This window comes from Oxyura jamaicensis, chromosome 1 (assembly GCF_011077185.1).
Source record: "Oxyura jamaicensis isolate SHBP4307 breed ruddy duck chromosome 1, BPBGC_Ojam_1.0, whole genome shotgun sequence".
Classification (NCBI taxonomy): Eukaryota; Metazoa; Chordata; class Aves; order Anseriformes; family Anatidae; genus Oxyura; species Oxyura jamaicensis.
The window spans coordinates 35,269,935-35,291,876 of NC_048893.1; the positions used below are offsets into that span (position 1 = coordinate 35,269,935).

Genomic DNA, 21,942 nt, shown 5'->3' on the forward strand with positions numbered 1-21,942 from the left:
TCCATTTTTAACCACGGTTTTCATTCCTCAAGGAAACTTCAGCCCCAGAGGAGGAATTATGGGAAAGTTACCAGGAATTTAAAATAATTCTTTACACATGAATGTAAAATGCAACAGCAAACCTAGGATTCTCTGCTAGGGGAGATGGGGTCTAGGGCATTTCCAATCCAATCCCCTAATTACATTAAAGCAACACTAGTTACTTAGGTTTTTGTTTCTTCGTTTAATCTTACATTCTCTTTTGGAACCTTTTTTTTCTTATTAGTTTCCCGAATAAACTTTTGCAGATCATCTGCTAATGAGAAAACCCTTTGAGGAATAAATCTTATGACTAAAAGCATGAAAAATGATGCCCAGTATTTTTCTCACTAGTGTTAGTTGCATATCTGGTTAAACTTGATCTGGTCCTTGACAAGATAGGTGAAGTAGCTGTTTTTACGTGCTAAGTGAAGGCGTCTCCTCCTGCTGTCCAACTTCTGCATCTGCCTTGTTGTTCAGTGCTTCTCCTAGGTAGTGTTAGTCTGGAAGATAAATACATTTTAAAATGTTTCAAAATAAAGATTAAGTCTTTAAAATTACACGTAGGTCAGTCATGAGCCTTAGGTTTTCAGTTTCCATAAAGTGTTTTCAATAAATGGTTCTAAATATTCCTGAATGCTTTAGGTTTAATAATGAAGACAAATTTGCAATTCAAAGAGTTAGATAATCCATTTGTTTTATGTAAGCTCCCAAAGAATAGTCTCAGAAACTCTCTTCAGTTAAGAACATACAGCTTTTTTATTTCACTACTAGTAAATCATAACATGTTCATAAATACCTGGTTGGAAGTTCAGGACTTAAGAGATAACTACATTAGGTAATGTAAAGGAAGCTTTAAGCTACTGTGTTCAGTGTAATTTCTACAGTGAAGGGCCTGGGATTTCTAAAGCAATGTTCATTATCTTGAATGCTTGCCTTGTCACCTCCCACATAGTAAAAACAAACAAACAAACAAAAAGTCATTCATTTATAAAAATGTTGCATGCAAGAATGTTCCTGCATGTGTTTCATTCACTTTATTTACTTTTTAAGGTGAAAATCCTTTGGCAGATGACCAAAGTAACCACGACATTAACTCAGTTGCTGGAGTACTGAAGCTCTATTTCCGAGGGCTGGAAAATCCTGTCTTTCCTAAGGAAAGATTTAATGATCTTATTTCTTGTATCAGTAAGTAGAAATCTCTATTTATTTCTCGATAGAAATTTACTTTCATATATACAATAGCAGCCTGAAAAAGGAGCTATCTTCACAGATTTTTCTGAGACAATTTTGTTTGCCATCTGTAACAGTCTGGGTCAGTTATTAGTCATACTTGCAGCTGTGGTTGTTCCCTTTTTCCAGTGGGATTAATGTACAGTGCAACTCTTTGTTTAATAGAGCAGGAAGAAAACCTTTTGGTATACAGGAGATAGTTAAATTTATACGCATTATTATTTTCCTCTGTGCACTGAGGCAGACGGAAGGGGATGAAGTCATGACCACGCAAACAGTGTATGTTACATTTCACAAAGGTTTACATGCCCTACATCTTGGAGAGTCAGTGCTAGTGAAAAAGTAACTAGTTGCTCGGCGTTGTTGTGCTTGGCTTAAAAACCCAGGTACAACTGGCAGGAAAACTATTCAGTGCAAGAACAGAAGGAAGCAGCTGAATATTGTCTGCAGAAGAGCCCAGTCTGCCTTCCAGCACACAAGAATTGCCAAGTTGTAATAGGATGCCCAAGAGGAGCAGCGTATGGGTCTGTGTGCTGCTGGTGTTCATAGCTGGATGCTGAAAGGTTGTAGTAATTTAGTAAGTTCTCAGTGGATGGCTGAATTGCTCTGGCACGCACAAAACCTTTTCCAGTTCACAGATCCCTGCAGATGTTCAGGAGGTGTGAGGCCAAACCAACCGTCAGTAGGCTTAATGTTCCCTGCGGGTCCATCAGAAGTAGTCAGAGGTCCTAGCTTTGTGGAAGAATTTCCTCCTCTGAACCTTTCCTTTGTAAATTGCTTATTTCAACCAAATTGAGCCAATGGACAGTTTCACAGGTAACAAGGGCCAGTCCTTTTGGAATACTAATCAGGGCAGGCTCTCTGAACTGTGCGATTTTGGCAAAGGAGACAGCCCCGCAGTCAGGACAGCAGACCGATGTGTTCCCAGTGTCCTGGGCTGGCGAGCAGATGGGCTTTCCTGCTCCATGCCAAGGGAAACCCCAGGCATGAGGTTTCCTTCCCAGATAGGGAGGATTGCAGTAATTCAGCCTGGAGGTTACAAATGTGTGGATTGCTGGGATCCATTTTGTGTGCAATGTTAAGTTTTTTGTCCAACAGACCAGCATGATTTTCTGCAGCTGTTACTATTCACAGCCTCAGTGGTTCTGAAGTGTCCTGAAGGACCTTAACACTACGGTTTAACAGTCTGATACCACACTAAGGAGGATGCTGAGACAGGCACCCTCTTTTTAGAAAGCATAATCTTGGTACTGCCTGAGCTCAGCTTTAGCTAACCATAATGTCACAGCCCAGAAAAGGTCTGTGAGTCATAGAAATTGAAATCTAAAGTGGGATCATTTTGACTGAGTGATTTTCTGCACGACAGGGGTGACGGAACTTTACCTAATAATTCTGTGCTGATTTCCATAACTTGTGGATGAATTAAAGCATGTCTGCTGGTAAAACGTATTGATTTAATGGCTTCAGTTGACAGAATCTACCGCATCCTTAAATAAGCTGTTCAAAAGATTAATCACTTTCATCATTAACATTTGTACAAGATTTTATTTTCAAAATGTCTGCTATCAGACTCTACCCTTTGGATCTCTTTATGACTCTATTATTTTGACTAAGCAATAGGAAAATTGAAATAGTGATTCTAATATGTGGAGGTACTATATGTGTTATTACAGGCAGTATAGTCAGTGGAGTTGCATAGTATTGGAGTCGCACTGTGTTCATAGAATCATCATAAACAGGCTGGGTTAGAAGAGACCTCAAAGACCACCCAGCTCCAACCCCCTGTCATGGGCAGGGACACCTCCCACCAGACCAGGTTGCCCAAAGCCCCATCCAGCCTGGCCTTGAGCACCTCCAGGGATGGGGCATCCACAGCTGCTCTGGGCAGCCTGTGCCAGGGCCTCACCACCCTCACAGTAAAGAATTTCTTCCAAATATCTAATCTAAACCTGCTCTCTTTTAGTTTAAAGCCATTCCCTCTTGTCCTAGCACTATACTCCCTGACAAAGAGTCCCTCCCCAGCTTTCATGTAGGACCCTTCAGGTACTGGCAGGCTGCTATGAGGTCTCCCCGGAGCCTTCTCTTCTCCAGGCTGAACAACCCCAGCTCCCTCAGCCTGTCTCCATAGGAGAGGTGCTCCAGCCCTCTGAGCATCTCCGTGTCCCTCCTCTGGACCATTACAGGGGAAGAGGTGTCGCCATCTGATTCTGGTTTAGACTGCCTGTTCTCTGAGGCTCTCCTAAGCCTGGATTATCAGCTCTGTTGTAGCTTGTCAAAACAAGGTGTAGCAACTGAGTAGTTCTGCTGAATTTGACTTGTACTGTTGCTCTTGCAGAAGAAAGAAATTTTGCTCATGTTTGCTATGAGTCCCAGATACGTTTCTGACGGGTTTTGGAGGAAGACAGATATCTACATAAGAGAGAGCAGGATTGTGTTGTTTGGTTTGGTTTCCACAAGGTTATCTTCAGGGGTACTCTGAAACGACATGTCAATGCCTCCCTTCAATGGAGGGAGAAGACATTAATCTGGAATTCGGCTGGACAAAAGGGATTTTTGTTTTGAACATATTGGGGTGGTTTTACTTTGTGTTGTCACAGTGGGAGTTTTGAATGTGGTATGATCAGAGAAAGAAACAGCTCTTGTACCTCGTATCCACAGCCAGCCCCAGAATCACACACTGAGAATAGTGAGCTGTGTGTCTGCATCTTCTGATTATCTGAGACGAGCATGTGGTGGACTGTTTTTACAGCTGTGTACCTAGTCTGTGTGCCTAGCTAAGTGGTCCACTACTTCCAGGGAATAAAAGATGCTTTTTATTTGGAAAAAAAACAAGAGCAAGCATTTCAGAATATACTACCTGTCACCGTTCAATTTAAATAGAACCTGTGCGGTACATAATATTAGAAACAGTCTGTCTCAAAGACTCTTTCCATTGCTCTCTTTCAACTCTAACACTTCATATCTCTTGCAAAAAGGAAGACAGTCGAGGCAAAATTTTTTCTCCCACTACAGACTTTGAACCTGTCAGAGTTGTGTTAGTTTCTTTTTCTGGGCTCACACAGCCCTCGTACACCAAACAGTCCCCTCACCTACTAAGTGTCTTGGTCTCCATTTTTGTGGGAGCAGGGAGAGACTCCATTTCCCTTGTGAGAATAGAGGTTACCACAACTTCTTTAGGTCACAGCTGAGTGTGTTAAGACCAGAAAGCATTCACATTTTTATTTAAGAGGATTTAAGTACTCTTAATGCTTATTGCATTCACTTTCTGATGAAAAAGAGTAAACATTAAGTTGTTTTCAGATGGTTTTTTTTTAGATAAATACCAGTGTGTTTTTGTTAATTGGTGGCAGAAATTGTTATAAAAAGAGGGACGGAAAAAATAAAAATTAAAATTAATAAGGTTAATCTTCATGTAAAACTTTAAGAGAGCAGAATGTCATGCATTTTATATGGAAACGAAATGTTGCCAGTGAAAAACCTCTTGAAACTGAAATACTTAGTTATGGATGTCAGGCATAATTGAGGTTACAGCTGCAAAATGAACCTTTCCTCAGTACAGCCACTGAGGAATTCCTTTACATTTATGCATATATTTTCAATGAAATAGAGCATTGTGATTTAATGCTTTCCCTTTTGGAAATACACTGGAAGCAGTGCAAAGCGACTGACTTTTAGGACAATTTGTTTTAATTAGACTCATGAGAACAGTGTTACTCTGTTGGGGTTTATGAACTGTTTTAGCTAAAATTGGGTCCAAATTCCGACTTCTCCAGAGCAAGCATGAAAGGTAGGACAGAACATAAAGAATCCATTTCATTATGGGTTGTAAGTCTACATTCGCAGCAAATAGTGGCCACTATTGCTCAGAGCAGCACTCTGCAATCCAGCAGGTAAAACGGTGTGGTGGGGAAGGGTTGTGCTGTGCTGTGCTTCTTTTCTGCCCTGTTGTAGGAACAGGTTGGGCCAAACACACACAAATATTTGTAACAGGAGTTGCACGTAGGCAGAGTACTGAAGCTGTGCTGAATGCTTGCCATAGTTCACCTTCACTGCTTGAGGACTGCAGTTCCTCTCCTGGTGTGAGTTCTTATACGTGTTAATTGTAGTGGATTTCTATATACATACCTGTGCAATTGCAGCTGCAGAATCACCTCAGCTGCCCAGACTGTTTATCTTCTGCTGGGATCATTAAATTTCCTCTTGGTTTCATCTCCCTTGCCTTCAATTTGATATAGTAAGATGCCAGGGTGGATGAAAATTTACATATTTCTTCCTTCTAATGTTCATCATTTTGATCCCTTGCAGCCAGCAGTGTGCATTTTCCTCCAGACATAAATATTATGTAAGAAATTGATTTTACTGCTTTTCCAGACTATTACTTTAAAAGTTAAAAACTGTATTATGAGTTGTCAGCTCTTCCTGAAAAAGTTTCTACAGCGTGACAACAGTTTCTTTCCCCAGGTGACAGTGGATACCATTGTGTTTGTCTTCCTGCAATGCCTTGATAAATAGATATGAAGCAGCAGTAAATGGCATTGCTGAGTTAATATATACGTATCTTTGAGTTGTATTGGACTCATCTACCAAAGTGGAAAGAGGCACAAATTGCTAAGTTCAGCACTAATTCATATTCTCGTAGATTACCTGTCAGCTACAAATTGACCATAAAAATTGCATCTGCAAGTGTAACTCATTCCCATTTGGTGTTCAGTGTGTGTGTAAAGAAAGCATTAGGCACTCATTCTGTTACTAGTAGGTGCCACTCCAAGTCGAAGGAGTGAGTCACCCCCACACAGCAACAACACATTGGATTTTATCCTTCAAATCAGTGATCCTAAAGCAGAGATCTCACATTACCATTGTTTGCTTTCTTCTTCCTCCTTTATACCACCCTTGCCTGTGGAATATGCTTGGCTTGCACAGCACTGGCTATTAGGTTAGCACAGTTCATTCCTTGCTGAGAACAGTTTTCTCCTTCCACATGTTCTGATCAATAGTATCTTCCCTTTGCAAAATGTTTGCGTTTCTTTTGTTACTGCTGAGATTGGCCCAGGAAGGATATCAACAGAGGATGGTTAAGCAAGCACAGATCAGAATCCGTGTTTCTGTTTTCTGAGCTCTGACTGCTCAGGATCAAGCATCTTCTCCTTGTTGAATAACTGTTTCACCACCAGTGCAGGAGGGGCCGTATGTAGGACCATGACCATGGCCAGTGCACTTGTAGCATCTTCAGCTAAACTAAATGATAATGGCTTGTAGCTGTCCAGTTGGCCCAAGGTATTTGGGAGCAACTGCAATTGCTGTCTTGCAGAAGTCTTTTGTTCTCCATCACCAAAGCATTGAATTAATACATGTTGGAATATTTATTGTCTTTTACATGCTCCACTACTTCACAATTATTGCTTAGTTAAACTTCAATTTGACTTACATTTTCTTAATGTTATTTAGGATGAATGTATCCCTGTCTTCATTTATAAGTTGGTCTTGTTTTATTTGCATTTGGGGACTTCTGTCAGCAATTATGTTTTCTTCCCTCTTAAGCTTCCTTTACTCTTCAGAGGCAGATTGTTCACTTCTAATCTGTTTCACGTTAGAGGGTCTACCTTGGCAAAAACCTCATCATGAGTCAACTCATCATCAGTCAGGTGGTTAAAATGTGTTATTTCTCAAGCAAGAGGAAAGCGCACATTCATTGACTCAGTGTAACTCTGTAGTAAGCAAAAGTGGCACCACCTCTCCAAAACGGGTTCCAGTGTTTCGTCTTTCCTGGAGGTTGAAAATCACACCTTTTACAGGAGGGTTGAGTAGCTAGGATTTATGTCTACTGCATGCTGCTGGGAAGTGGACCTTAGCTTATGGCTGATAAAGAGGCAGCTAGCTGATATTTTTTTGATTTATGCAGTGACATGAAGAAGCTGGATTCATTCTCCTGGTTGTGGATTTGACCCTCATGGCTGAGACAGGTCTGGATGTAGGTGTGTCAGGCGAGCTCCAAAAAATTTGCTCTACTCTTAAGACATGGGAACTAGAAAATAAATATCTCTATTTTTTATTTTTTAACTGGTAGTAGTCTTGATTTGAGGTTGGTATTTGTGTGTCCTTCACACAGATCTCCCTTCCCTGCCATAGTTAGAGAAAACACAATAGTTCTGTGTTTGGCCTTGCCAGAGGCTTATCCCATTGCTTGTGTTTGAGAATGGGAATCAAATCATATCATTGGAGTAATGAACCAGTTTTCAAGTTCCCTGATTTCTATTTCTGTTTGGCAACTATTGCATTATTTGGACAAGTCCTGTAATATCAGTACTTCCATTTTCTTAACTGAAAAATGGGAGATACCTTCCTGTGTGCTGAGGTAGGAGTAACTGCAGTTCTTGAAAATCAGAGTAATACAGAGGGCCTCCAACAGGAGCACTGTGAGAGGGAAGACACGGTGTTATATACACTTTGGTACTACGAGGACACAGTGGTAATAGACTTCAGTACTGGGACTGCCAGTGGTTCCTGGCAGCAACCAGTTTGCAGCCTGGATGGCCATTTAGTCTTGAGGTCCTCTTTGGCCATTCAGGCAGTGTAGGCACAGCAGTGCTTTCTCTTTCCTCTGCATGGGAAACAGCAGAGCAGCAAATTCTTTCTGTCTGGATGCAGAAAGAACTCTCTGTATTCATTCCTTCTTTCCCACATATCCAAGTACTCATGCACTGCATGCACACCAGCAACTATAAAATTTGGCTCCTCGTTTAAAAGCAGCATGCAAATACATTATGTTACTTCGTATCTCCTTTAAACAGAGTCGGTGCTAAGAAAGATAAACAAGCCTTTTGAAATAGTGCGGAAAGCACACAAACTTACCACTTGGCAGAGGTTTGGGTTTTCAATAAAGGGGCTTTCACAGAAACTGGGACTGGGTTACCAGGAAGGTATCAGCAATACACACACCTCGTTCTCGCATCTGCAGCTTGTAACAGCCTCAGCGTAGAGGTGACCTGCTAGCACCAGTAATACCCCTACTAGGGCAACCGGGATAGCTCAACACATGAACACACATCCAAATTCTCTGTACCTCCTCTGCTGGTCTGTGGTGTCTACAGGGACCGGTTCCTGACTCAAACATCCTGTCAACCATGTCTGGGAGCTGCTTGAAGAGTTGCAGTTGGCACAGACACAAAGCGGAGACTCTCTTTTAGAGAGTGTGACAGCTTCTGTGCGGTACCTGCCTGCCCGTGTTCGAGACTGTGTCCCATGCTGGTTTTCGTTTATTAGTTCTGACAAAGCTGTCACACCCAGGTAGGCAGCACACTGCTGGAACGAGCCACCAGACCCACCTGGGAGTCAGGCCAGTGCATTTCTCAGGCCAGTGCTGGTCTGGATTCAGTGATGACTGATCCTGGGTCAGGGCAGGTCTCCAGAACTGGTTGGAAGAGGCAGGGCTGCAGCACGAGGAATCAGCCTGGAGAGGTTTTGATGCAGAAAGCAGATCTGTGTCACAACTTTGTTCCAGCTTCCCGTGTCTAGCACACATGGTGGAAAGGCTTGGGAGAAGATGAACCACGTCACTGTGCAGACATGCTGCTGAGGCAGGAGTGTCGAAAGAAGCAACTAAAGCACGTTCCTACCTGAACCCCATTCCATAGAAAATCCACATACACGCAGGCTCAGAACCACCAAAACCTACACAGATTCACAGACAGGCTTGGCAGGGGGAAGGTCGGGTGAATTGGAGACCACAAGGCATCACTAGCAGTAACAACTGCTGCTTCTGCTGGAGGAATGGGAACTGAAGATACAGTCAGGCTCCTTCCACTGAGAGCTGCTGGGTTCAGGGAGGTGGAGAAAGGCCTTGTGCTAAAACCAGTGACCATGAGCAGTGCAGAAGAGTAATGTGGCACTCCAGTGCAGAAGTGAAGGTGCGTAGCATTAGCGTGTCTGAGATGTGGCATGCCCTGGGAAGAGGGAGAGGAGAATTTCATTTGCTCTGTGGACCCTATACGTGCAAACAGCTCCCAGGCATAGCAGGTCCCTGCCAAGGACTCCTGTTCTTAACCAGTAAGCAGAAATATTTCTTTCTGATTTATATAGTTCAAGTTTAACAGAAACATCAAAATAAATTTCAAGTCCCGTATTCCACTTGAGAAAATGTAATGGCTTGAAGTGATTTTCAGCTAGAGCTTTGGTTCAGTGTGACTCATTAGGTAATAAATTACACAACTTGACAGCAGTCTTTTTCCCCATGAGTTTCGATGCAGTCAGTGGTAGCTCACCAGGGTCGGTATTCCGGTGTTCACCCACGGCGCTGTAGGTTTTTTGCCTCCTGCAAGTGCTTCTCTTTGCTATTTCTGTGCTGAATGCCACAATCCAAATGGATTTCCTTTATACCAGCAATGGTGGACTGGTTTGCTTCTGCAGAAACTCCCAAGAAGCTGTTTCACCCCATCCCCAAATCTTCTCTTCCCCAGCACATTAGCGGTGCTGAGCCAGGGGGATCTCCCATAAACACAGATGCAGGAACAACTTTTTCCCCTCAGTTTCATACAGTGGCGTTTCCTAATGAAGTGCAGCACTGCTACGTGGTAGACAGAAGTCTCACACCTGATGCTCTTCTTATGCTTCGTTCTTGGTACCAAAATACTGATTACTAGACACCAGTAGGTCTTCTAAGAAACATAAGTCAACGCACGCTTTGCATCTACAAATAAATGTTGACTGGGAGAAATAGCCATAGCAGAGAGCAGGAATAAACACCAAGAATTCTGATTACAGTTAGCACATTTTTATATAATTATAGCTATTGGCCTCAGCTCCTGTTTCTCATTTCCAAATTTTTGAATATCCATGTCAATGGCACTGGACAGTATTTCTCATCTAGTCTACTATGATTTTTCCTTGACGTTGTTAACTGTAGCATTCTTTCTTGGTTAACAGAAGGAGCAATACTAAAATTTTAGGTTGTTTCTAGCAATGGCATTTATGTAGAAGACACATTGAGTAAAAACTTTAGAGATTACTTGTTTTGAAAAATAATTTCTTTTATCCCATCATTACTCCACGTGCAGTCACATAATCTTTCTGACCAGAATAGAAAACAGTACATCCATGTTACAAAACATTAAGAACTGATGCTTTTATTAAGCTGACTTTGTTTTGCATGCTTCGGAAGAATTTTGGTGGACTGCTATAAAATCAGTCAGGAAGGTACACGGGATCTTTGTGTTTGTTACCTACAACCCAAACAACTTAAGACATTTCTCCTACTTTGTCTACTTAAAATTAATAGAGTTATAGCCAGACAGCTCATTAAGAAAACTAATTAGACAAGCTCACAGATAAGAATATTGTATCCGATATCCATATTCTAATGAATTAATTCAATGAGAATTAATCTGTATTCAAAACTGATGGCAAGCATGTTCCCTCAGGTTCTTTATGTTCTGATATTTTGGTTTCATGAGCTGTCTAAGTCAGCAAATGACACAGGGTTTGGAAGATTTGCCACTTCTTATAATTAAAGACACTACTTGGATATTGTGTGATTTTAATAAGAGGAGGAAAGACTTTCAGGTATTATTTTTCTAATAATACAAAATGAGAAGATACTGTCCAGGGACATGTTGAGTCAAGAGTCAAATTAAGTAAAATGACTAAATGTTATTTTAGGCCATAATATGAAAGGGAATGTAAAATACTCTCTTCTGTTTACAGGAATAGACAATCTCTATGAGAGGGCTCTTCACATCCGCAAACTCCTCCTCACTTTGCCCAGGTCGGTCCTTATAGTGATGAGATACCTCTTTGCCTTCCTCAACCAGTAAGTGCTTTATAATTCCTGGAGGTACAGTACCTTTATCCGCCTTCCTCTGCTGGGATCAACATTCTTTGCATTTACTCATATTCTATGTATTGTTTACATTGCAGCTCCATTTAACACAAAAGATGATCTTCTAATTGGCAATGAAAACAGATGGGAAATGCCAGTTTTCATTCAAATTAAAATTCCATTTGTCCAACAATGAGCAAGGTTGTAATACGACAGATTAAAGTGATACCTGAAATGGGGAGTGCAGGCTACAGCAATAAAGCAAGAAAAACAACAAATACAAGTTGTAGTTAAATTTAAAATAGTTTATAACATTTATTTATTTATTTTATCTGAAGATGATTGTAATTTCCTGATGGAAAAATTAAACAGTATATTCAGGCAAAACAGGCACTACAATCTAGCCATTTGATGCTAGGCACTGTCGGGGTGAGGTACGTATTGCTTCTTCTATTCCCTGGTAGTGGGGCTACCAATACAGAGAACATGTATCCCTGTGTATGCTTTGGTGTAATCTGGGTGGATCCTGGCACTGCAAAACACAAGCAGCTGCTGGAAGGAGGGGTGTGTAAGAAAGGGAAAGGAGTGTTCATGTCTTTATGACACCAAAAAAACTATTTCATTCTCAAAGAGAAAATAATAGACAGTTTGGGTGACTGCACTGTGTTTCTCCCTCCAGCCCTTCATAGTCCTCTCTGGCTTTGCTGAGGCGGGTATTTTCATGGCAAACTTTTCTTCCTGTGCACTTTGCCCTGATTCTGGCTCTTTTCTTTCTGCTGTCCTGTTGTCTGTTTCCCCTTTTATCTGTTTGTGTATTGCCTTTTTCCTCTTTTTTTTTTTTTTTTTCCCCTCTAAATTTTCCCCCTGCTGATTCATTCTGTCTTTGCTACCTTCCCCATTTCATCCTCTCTGTTCCTATAGAAACAGGGTCTTTTCAGCCAGGTTATGTGTGTGTGCCCGCATTCACAGCTGTTCCTATTTCCCTTCATCTAGTAATTCATAAACCACTTTCAGTCAATATTTAAAAGAGAGGCAGAGATCCAAAGTTTTGTGAAAGTAACTATTCACTGAAAACATGAATTCATCCCTCAGTAGTGACACCATGTAAACAGCTCAAATGCTTACGTTGCAGCTTCTTCTCCACTTAGACATATCAGTTACAGAAGGTTGTACTTAGTACATGGTCATGTTAGCTACATCTATGCCCTCTACCCAGGAATGCAATTCAGAAGGAAGGTTAAATCTCTTTATGCATCCATACTGCCTCTGGTGCAGCCACAGAAAAAACATTCCCATAGTCTGACTTCCTGCAAACCCATTTCTGCTTTTTGCAAACGTTCATATGACCTGCCTGGCCACATGAAGTCATCACACCCCATGGCTTGAAGACATCTGGTCTAGCCCCCTGCTCAAAGCTTCTAAAGTTAGATCAAGTTGCTCAAGGCTTTATCCAGCCAAGTATCTCAAAGGATAAAGAACACAAAGCTTCTCGGGGTAGTCTGAGCCAGTGCTTGGTCAGCGTTATACTGAAGAGTTTTCTTCCTGCTTTCAGTTGGAATATCCCTTGCTGTGACTGGCAGCTGCTGCCTCTCATCCCTTTGCTGTGTACCTCCAAGAAGAGTCTGTCTCTCTCATGTTTGTAGGTTGGTCGAAGATTGCAGCTAGATTCCCCTTCTCTTCTTAAGGCTGAACAAACCCGGTGCTGTTGACCTCACTTTGTACACCAGATGCTCCAGGTCCCTAACCACCCCAGTGGACCTTTTCTGGACTTGCACCAGTTTGTCAGTTTCTCAAAACTAGGCTCAGTATCTCATGTACAGCATTAGGAGTGCCAAGTGGAGCAGAGTCAGCTCCCTTGACCTGCTGGTTTTGCTTTTCCTAATGCAGCCATGTATGCAACTAGCCTTCATCACCAGAGGATGCACTTCTGAATCACAAGTAACTTCTTGTACAAGACTCCGGTGTTTTTCACTGGGAGCTGCTACTCAGCAGTCAGCTCCAGACTGTAATAAAGTACCTTTCACTGCTTTATATTCATCCTTGTTGAACTTGATGAAGTCCCTGTTGATCCAGCCCTCGATTTTGTCAAGGTCCTTCGAAATAACAACCCTGCCCTTTAGTGTATCTACTGCTCCCCACAGCATGGCATCACCTGCAAGTTGGCCGAGTGTGCACCCATCCCACTGCTCAGGTCATTCATGAAGATGTTGAACCAGCACCAGCCCCACCAATGACCCCAGAAGAGTATTGAACGTCGGTGGTCTCCAGCAGCACTTCCTCCCGTGTTTCACGATGATAGCTGCCATGTTTTTACACAATCACCTTGTACATGTATAAAGGCTGAACAACCTTACATATCAGTAGAACAACGTCTCCAGTCAATGCACAGGATATGTTAACATCATGGCATAAAAAAGTCAGACCATGGTTAATTTTACAAAATAGTTATGAAAGGAGTCATTTAAAGGTTTGCCTCTTCAGTTTGTATTGTTACGTGGCACTCTCTAAAATTCCCTTTTTAAAGGGAATATACTGCTGCATTTAAATGCAACCAGACATACCAACACATATGCTGCTTCAGAGTGCAGAATGGCTTTGAAGTAAAGGGTATCCCAGCAACTCAGGTTCTCTTAAACTGGTCCTGCACAGAACCACACAAAAGCCAGAATTTACGCTAGAAATTTCAGTGTTTTCAAATAGAGGAATAAAGATCAACTTGTCAAACTGGTCATTCAAAATCAAAATTGAAAACTAGTCATGTTGAATTTTCTGTAGCAAAGGATAGCTGGCAAAAGTTGATTAATAAGAACAATCGAAGACTTCTGTTTGGTTGCTTCCAAAATGAAACTCCTGTGGGAGCTTCTGAGCAAAAGGCAAGATGCTCAGGGCTTTTAGGTTCTATAGTAAAAATGGAAACTAGAAGTCACAAGAGAATTTGCAAGATCCAGGAACTTAGTTACCTCCAGAAGACGATTCAGTCTTCCTAGGTTACATACCGAGTTGGTGGAAGGCTTTCATCAAGGCCAGATGAGAAATGATGAGCATGTAGTACCCGCCTAGGAAGCAGTCCACTTGGGCCTCCAAGGATAAGCATCGATGAGATAGAAGCAGCAGCAGTTGATGCATTTTATATTAGCCCATTAGGTCAGCGTATGCTAAATACACTAGCGTATGAACACATACATATACATACAGATATGGGGTACAATGTATATAACCTATGGAAGAAACCACCTTTTATGTTTTGTTACGTAGGGTTGTGTCAAAGAGAACAGGAAATCTCTGAATGGGGATGGAAAACGAAGTTCTCCAGTTTTCCAAAGAAGGTTAGTTACAGTACAAAAATCATTTTTTCTTGATTTTTCTTTTATAACAGCCTTTCGCAGTACAGTGATGAAAACATGATGGATCCATACAACCTGGCCATTTGTTTTGGGCCAACCCTGATGCCTGTTCCAGACATACAAGACCAGGTGTCTTGTCAGGCACACGTGAATGAGATAATCAAAACTATCATCATCCATCATGAGGCTATTTTTCCAGATGCTAAGGAACTTGATGGCCCAGTGTACGAAAAATGCATGGCTGGAGATGACTACTGGTAAGTCAGAACATTATCCTTCTTTCTCCTTAATGAAATCATTAGACTGATTGTCTGGACAACTCCTGTGATATAGAATAGCTGTCACACACAATAGAAGTATGGAAATAAATGAGAAGAGCATTTAGGTTCACATAGAAAAGTGTTAGCTGTAAAACACATAAAGTAAAGGCAATTATGGTGAGATTCCCTACAATATTTTCTGGAAGAAGATACCCTTGTATTCAGCCAGATGATGCCAGAATTCCCAGTGTGCTACACAAAGTCCATAGCCAGATAGGAAACTGGCTGTCTGACTGAAAACCTCCAGTTCACAAGAGATGTGAACAACTTAAATTTCAGTTTGTGATGCTTTCCCCCTGCTCCCTTCCTCTCTGAGCCACACGCACTTTTCATAAATGAAGGGATTCCAAGGTTCTTAATAGCAGAAGATGGTGTCTGAAGGAGAGGTATGTAGACTTCCTCATCAGTTAGGTATCCATCACGTGTCATGCAAACTATGTTGTATATAACTTTTTAACATTGTAAGAATAATTTTAAGTAATTGGCATGGGAGTGGCATGTCTTTGAAATGCATGGAAAACATCAGTTACTCCCAGTGGACTGCAAAGGAAAGGGGCTGGGGTTTAATGGCCATTGAAGCATCCTTTTCATGCTCTGGTTTCTCTTTCTGCTTGACCTTTTGTTTCCCTCCAGTGACAGCCCATACAGTGAACATGGTACATTAGAGGAAGTGGACCAGGATGCTAGTACAGAGCCCCATACCAGTGAAGATGGTATGTGCATTACGTTACTGTGTATTTGATAGAAGGAAGTCTTACAGGTGTTTTATGTAGACCTTCTTCCTTTCCTATTTGAGTCTTATTTGAAGCACAAGGATTTCAGTCCCGGTGCGCTGTAGCAAAACCAGCACTTTTAATCTCTTGTGTTCTTTTTCACTCTGATGCATCTGTGTTTGGCCAGCTGTTTCCTTGTCATCTCCTGGTTTGTCCAGTCACAGGAAGGGCAAGACAGAAACTATTTCAGTCAGCACATACTATTTTCTGATATAAAGTTACTTTTAGTGGCTCTTTATCTTTTGTCTGCAAAAGCTGAACTTATCAAAATATGTCTTTGAATATTTTAATGGATATTTGCCATTCAACATACTCTGTTTTGATATAATTGTAAAAGCTGCTGCCATCTAAAAGGTTTTTAACTATTGAAAAACACGTGTTTACTCCACCCACCCCCAGTAAAACTTCTGAGAGAGTCATTTGCTATCAATATCGATCAAAGACACTACAAAAGTTCTAGGTACTGTAGATATCCATGAAAATCTTGATGCACCTCTGTTATATTAGCTCTTTTCAGCTAGGTTCGCTAAACCATGAAGGTCTATTTGGCTGTGACGTATTTCAGTTAGGCCATCCTTCGGATGTACCTCCCGGTAACTTTTGCTGGGTTTTAAACAAATGTAACAGAGGGAAGGAAGCATCAAAATTGTTAAATAACTGTTAAAGAACTACTACATTTTCCTGACAATTAGTAGCCAGTTAGAGGAAAAAATATGGAAAATAAAGTTTTCTGTAGAGAAGAGCTGCAGCGTGAGCTCACTGAATGTCTGGCCAGCGGGCGACTCAAAGAGAGCAACCAGCACACATGTGCTTACAGCCCACAGAAACAAAAGCTGCCTCGTGTCCGTCTCAGAGGATGCATGGAGGGAGGAAGAGTCAGGGGGAGAGGGGAGGAAGGGAGCTGCAGCAGAGAAGGAAAATTTATAAAAATAAAAGTATGTCATCAGTAGCAGCTGGGATGGCTGCCATAGGGAAGGGGAACAGGAAGGTGTTCCTATAGGAAACCTAACTGCCTTGGTCCTAATGCACACAAAGCAATGTAAGCAATTGTTCCAGTGTAGCTGCACCCGTCTGCTTTGTCACGTAGACGTGCCGACAGTGACAGATTGCCTGTCTCTTCCCCTTTCCCGGGGTGAGGAGGGGCAGGCAGAGTCTATCGCTGCAGCTGCCTGGAGAGGAGGCACATTGGGGTGGGCAAGCATCACAGAAGGGTGAAAAAAATAAGGGAGGAGAGAGGTCTCTGTTAATTTTATGCCTGAGGTCTATACCCATGCCTGTACTTACTATAGGGAATATTGTTTTACAAGACAGCCGGGACATATTTTTGTCTTGACCAGCTCTGTAGAGCTAACTGCACCTTCTTTCTCCAGTGCCACTAAATCATGTGAAGAAATTCAGAATTACACCTTATTTTTCCAAGACAGTATAGCTATGCTTTATAGGAAGTCCTTCTATTGGAGGTGTCAAGCTAGAGTAGTAGCCAAAGAAGTCTGTCTGCCTCTCCTTTAGAGCATAAATAAGGTAGTGAAATGCAGGCGACACACCAGTGCTACATATGAGGGCCAACTGTGAGGACCTGGGACCAAAATGAGAAAGTGCTGAGTGGACATGGAAGAGAAGCTTCTCATCAGCAGTCAAAGGTGGTTCCTTCAAAACCATTCCTAGGAAAGATTAAAACATCAGAGGAGCAAAAGTATGCACATTCTGGCCATGGAAATGTCACAGTGTGTGTCACCTGTGCCTCGTTTTACACTGCTGTTGTAGTGCCTGTATTACTTACACCTGTGTCCTTGATGGAGACACACCCTGAAGAGAAGAGCTGTCAGCAGAAGGGTGTTCTGTTAAAAGATTGAGCTGCTCAAGACCTGTTTTTTTGTTCACCAGATTATCCAGCAATTTAATTGTAGTTGCCCCGTCACACCTTTGTAATCAATTCAGTGCTGCAAGGAAGCAAACATTTGTGTTTACAGCAAAATAATCGTGAGCCCAAAAATATTTGTAATCTAGGGAAATACTGTTGCAAAGATAATGATGAGCAAGCCTGGACTGCATAAAAAACTCTGTTGGCCTTCAGTTCTCAGTCTGCAAGCTTTAACCCATTATTTTCCATGGACAGGAGCTTTCTGTTATAATAGCTCACTTTTCTAACGTTGTCTGAAGACGTTAAATTAAATGCATTCACATCTCACATATATTCCAACACATATATTCATGTGATCTGTTGGACAATTCCTTTTAGAAAATGCTCTTGGCACCAGAAGTGAAAATAGGTGGGAATTGTGCAGTCTGCATACATATTGAATCTCCTGGGAGTCACTGACTGACCTGTGATGGGCAAAAAGAAAGCTTCCACTAAAGGGTCTGGAGTATTTTGGTGGTTTAATGTGACTGATTCACTGGTTATAAGCTGGATGCATCGCTGCCAGTTCTATGTGGAGAGAGAGAAAGGAAGATGTTGTTGCTGTAGTGATTGCACACACAGTACTTATGCATTTCACCCTGTTAGGAGATGGAAGAAGCAGATTGTGTAAATTTCTTTTAATGTTGAAAGTCTGATTAGATTTATGCTAAAATGTTCTGTACATAACCACGATCAAACAGCTAGCCCTGTAGGAATTACAGGGCTATTGAAACATAATCCAGAGGTTAAGATCAAAAGCTAAAAGATTTATTTTTCTACTTTACTTATTGTAAAGATTTACTTGCTGTATAAACTTAAACTGCAAGTGACTCTCTCTGTGCCTACTAGAATAAACCCATCTCTATTTTCCGTTTAAGTAATGCTAGGAATGTTTAATTACAATTTACAAAACAAACAGAGTTTTTAAAAATTAAAAAATGTATTATGTCTACAGAGGTAACATCTGGAAGTTCGGGGAAAAGACAACTGGAACTTACAATTGAGCATATAAATACTTCATCACTCTTTCATTTTATTCATATAAGTTGTCTTTTTTTTCCTAAGGCTATTTGTTTTCGTGTATTTGTGGATCACTGGAAATGGAAGAGGGAAGGAGAAGATGAGACATTTTACTGTGTTTACAGGCTTTTTTCAGTATGCAGAAAGTATCCCTATTTAGAAAAAGTTTCTTTTTTCTCCTAAATCTGGAAATGAAATTTGATTTGTAAAGTTCAGAGCATTTGTACTCAAGCTGAGGCACAAATATATATATATATATACTTATATCTGTAATTTTGCTACAGAACATTTACCTGAAAGTGCCTCTTCAGTAAAGATTCAACGGATGAAGGATGTTGTTGATGTTTTGCTCAAGGAGTTTTTAGAATATTTCCTTTGCCTTTAATTTGCTGGAGAATTTTTATTCTTATTGGAGGCATATGAGAAAGGGTGACCAGATTTGTTTTCAAAGGAAGTAAATGAGAATTTCCTGAGGAAGCTAAACAGATGGGTCATTTCTCTTGGGAAAACATACATACAATTACTGTCAGACTGTTCATAGATAGCTCATAAACATAGGGTAAAAACTGAGAGGGTAGTTCTGCTGCAAACAAAAATTACAGGGACATGGAAGGGTATAAGTTACAGCCGTGTCTCTAACACACAGTATTTTACTGCTTTTCAGCAGCACGTGCTGCGATCGACAAATCTGTTCTGTCAACGCCTCGCAACATGGCTTTGCCTTTGTAGTTCCCCAGTCAGAGAATTGCTGTCCTGAGGACTTGGAAATTGCAAAGCTGCTGTTCTTTGATGGGGTGCAGAAGAGGCTAAACAGATCAGGAGACAGCTTCTTCCTGGGGGATTTCAGGATGTACTTTATTCTCAACAGGCAGCCTGCGTCTGGGGCAACTGAGGAAGTGTGACAGCAACAGCAACCCCCCTGAAAAGCACAGGGGGATATCTCCCCTCTCAGCCTCTGCTCCTTGTGCCCAAAGTGCCACCTTAATGCTGTCACCTCTGGTGGGAGGCTAATACTACATCTGGCACTCCAGCTGCAACGTTAAAAGTAGCACTTAGGTGTCCTATGTCCTTCCCGCTCTCCCAAGCTGTTGGATCAGGACAGCCCTATTTGCAGTCTGACCTTGACTTTTAAGCCCACTACAATGTAACGTATCATCAAATGGTGGAAATAATCATAACAAAACTCAGGGGCATCAGTGAAAAGTGAGAACAAAGCTGGCTGATTAACAGAGTCTCTAAAGCTTTTCCTACACTTCTTCAATTTGTCCTAATTTTTCACTTCCATTCCTGTGCCTGAATCACTAGAGATGAGAGCTGGTGAGATCATATATGTCACCAAATACTCCTTGTTGTCGTAGGCAAATGCCCCCAGGTATGGACAGAGCAGTGCAATTACATTTCCCTCCAAGCTGTCAATTTTTCTGTCAGACATTACAATTCAGTACCACGCGGAATTTGAGATACAGATCCTAAATTTAGCTTTCATCACTTTTGCTTTTATGAAAAATGCTCGTCTGTCATTCAGTAACCTTGATATCAAATGGCTTAGCTTTCCAAATTGCATTTATTTCTAGGAGTAACTGTCATGGTACTTTGGTTTTAACCATTCAGGCTTGACCTATAGAAAGGTGAACTGCTATTTATGATGTAAAATCTGAGTACTGTTTGCTACAGGAAAGTTCTGTCCATGTAACAGGAACATTCAAGCAAGGAGAATGCCCCTTTCAAAATAGTAAAACCCGTCTGAATTTATTTTTGGTTCCATTAATAAAACCGTGTAAGATTTACTGAGTGTTCCTCCGCGAAGAAGCAAGATTTGTTGCCAAAATCTAACAAACGTCTCAAAAATGCCGTCATTATCCGTACATAACCAGTTCATACAGCTGTTTCCAATGGGGAGACTTCCTCCAGACATCTGAGTCTATACTGAGGTACGGGCAATGGGGCATGCAGGAGACAGATTCCCATCCTGTGCCAAACTTACATTTGTGTAATACTACCGAGAAAGAGAGAGAGAGCTATTTCTACTTTAGTCCATTAGTTTGTAAATAAAAAGACATTTAGACCTGAATGCTCAAGTGTGGGACACTGTGTGGCCTGTTTAAATTAGCAGAGTAACAGGAGGTGCCATAAGGAGTCAGCTCGGTCCAGTATTCACGGCCATCGTCAGTTAACTTCAGAGAATGCCAAAGGAAAATAAGTCTGGGCACCGTGGGGTTTTCTTGCTGGAAAGTGGGATTTCTGTGGTGGTTTTTTGTTTTGTTTTGTTTTCTTTGGTGTTTGGTTGTTGTTGGTTTTTTTTCCATTTTAAAGTATTACCCTTTAGTGAGTGACTGGCACTCTGAAAGCTGGGAGCTTATGCTTCTGAATCCGTGACCCACTCTTCCATGGCCCATAACGTACCTGCCATGTGAAAACAGGGTGTTCACCCAAATGTCTTGTCCTTTTGAATTCTACCTGATCTCAGTAATACTTTCCTATAAAGAATTCCACAAGCAGCATGCACAATATGTGTAAAAACAGCATTTCCTTTTATCAGTATTAGATTATTGTGATTCGATATAATATTTCTCTCTTAAAACGTAATCCACGACAAACAGGCATGCTTAGTTTACTTTATCTTCCCATGGCAATAATGTCTTTCCATACCTGTAATTGCTTTGTCACACCTGTGCTTTCAGTTAGAGAGATACCATAGACAGAACAGCTAGAAATGAAAACAAGGTATTGGAATAAATCACTAATACATACACCAGCATTAAGGTTTTCCAGGTTTTCCAGAATGTCTCCATCTGTGTCATCTTTACACTGCCTTTGCTTAAAAATCTGTAAAAATAAATAAATAAACAGAAACTATCACCGCCACCCCACCCCAGGGAATATCTGCCAGTGAGCCATCCAGCACTGGTGCATTTTGAAGAATTAGTACTGTTATTACTAGAATAGTGGCATTTATGTAATCAAAGTCATTTCTTCCAAAGTGCTTTATATTTGCATGTGTGGCAATGAATTCTCCATACCCCTGTGTGCCACCTCTGGAAAGTTTCTGGTTTTATAGCTCCTGGCTAACCTAAACCCCCTGCAGTTCATCACTAACAGGAGCTCTTCACACGGCCGCACAAGCAGCAAACCACCAGACAGCCTTCTGCAGGCTGGGCAAGTTATTAAAAAAAAAAAACAGCTGCAAACTATGGCCTAAATAAAGGTGTTGTCATTATATTTGCATACTGCAGGATGAAATTAATTTTAAAAAGACATTCCTGCACGAAATGTTGTCATAAAGGGACGGTGGCTTTTATTGCACGCCTGGCTCTTTGGGGAATTACAGCCTCAGTGATTTTAATTTGCACCAGACAGAAAGTTGCTATGCTGGTCATTAGCCCAGATGTTCATTTCCACCTAAATATTGCTCTGGTTACGTAAAGAAATTTGTCATTTCACGGGCTCTACTTTGAGCTACTCAAACCACCAGTGTATGGAAATCTTAGGACAGTATTTTGAAGGTTTTTCTTTGTATTTT

At 41.2% G+C, this 21,942-nt stretch overlaps 1 protein-coding gene across 2 annotated transcripts in view; it reads left to right on the forward strand.

Annotated features, from left to right (window-relative positions):
* The window catches only part of SRGAP1 (SLIT-ROBO Rho GTPase activating protein 1), a 152,160-nt gene that overhangs the window by 122,855 nt on the left and 7,363 nt on the right, over positions 1-21,942 (forward strand). For both annotated transcript variants that reach the window (XM_035332839.1, XM_035332846.1), the window contains exons 15-18: positions 1,072-1,206; positions 10,951-11,056; positions 14,442-14,666; positions 15,363-15,442. In XM_035332839.1, the coding sequence (XP_035188730.1) occupies positions 1,072-1,206; positions 10,951-11,056; positions 14,442-14,666; positions 15,363-15,442 (546 nt within the window). The remainder of the gene's footprint in view (positions 1-1,071; positions 1,207-10,950; positions 11,057-14,441; positions 14,667-15,362; positions 15,443-21,942) is intronic.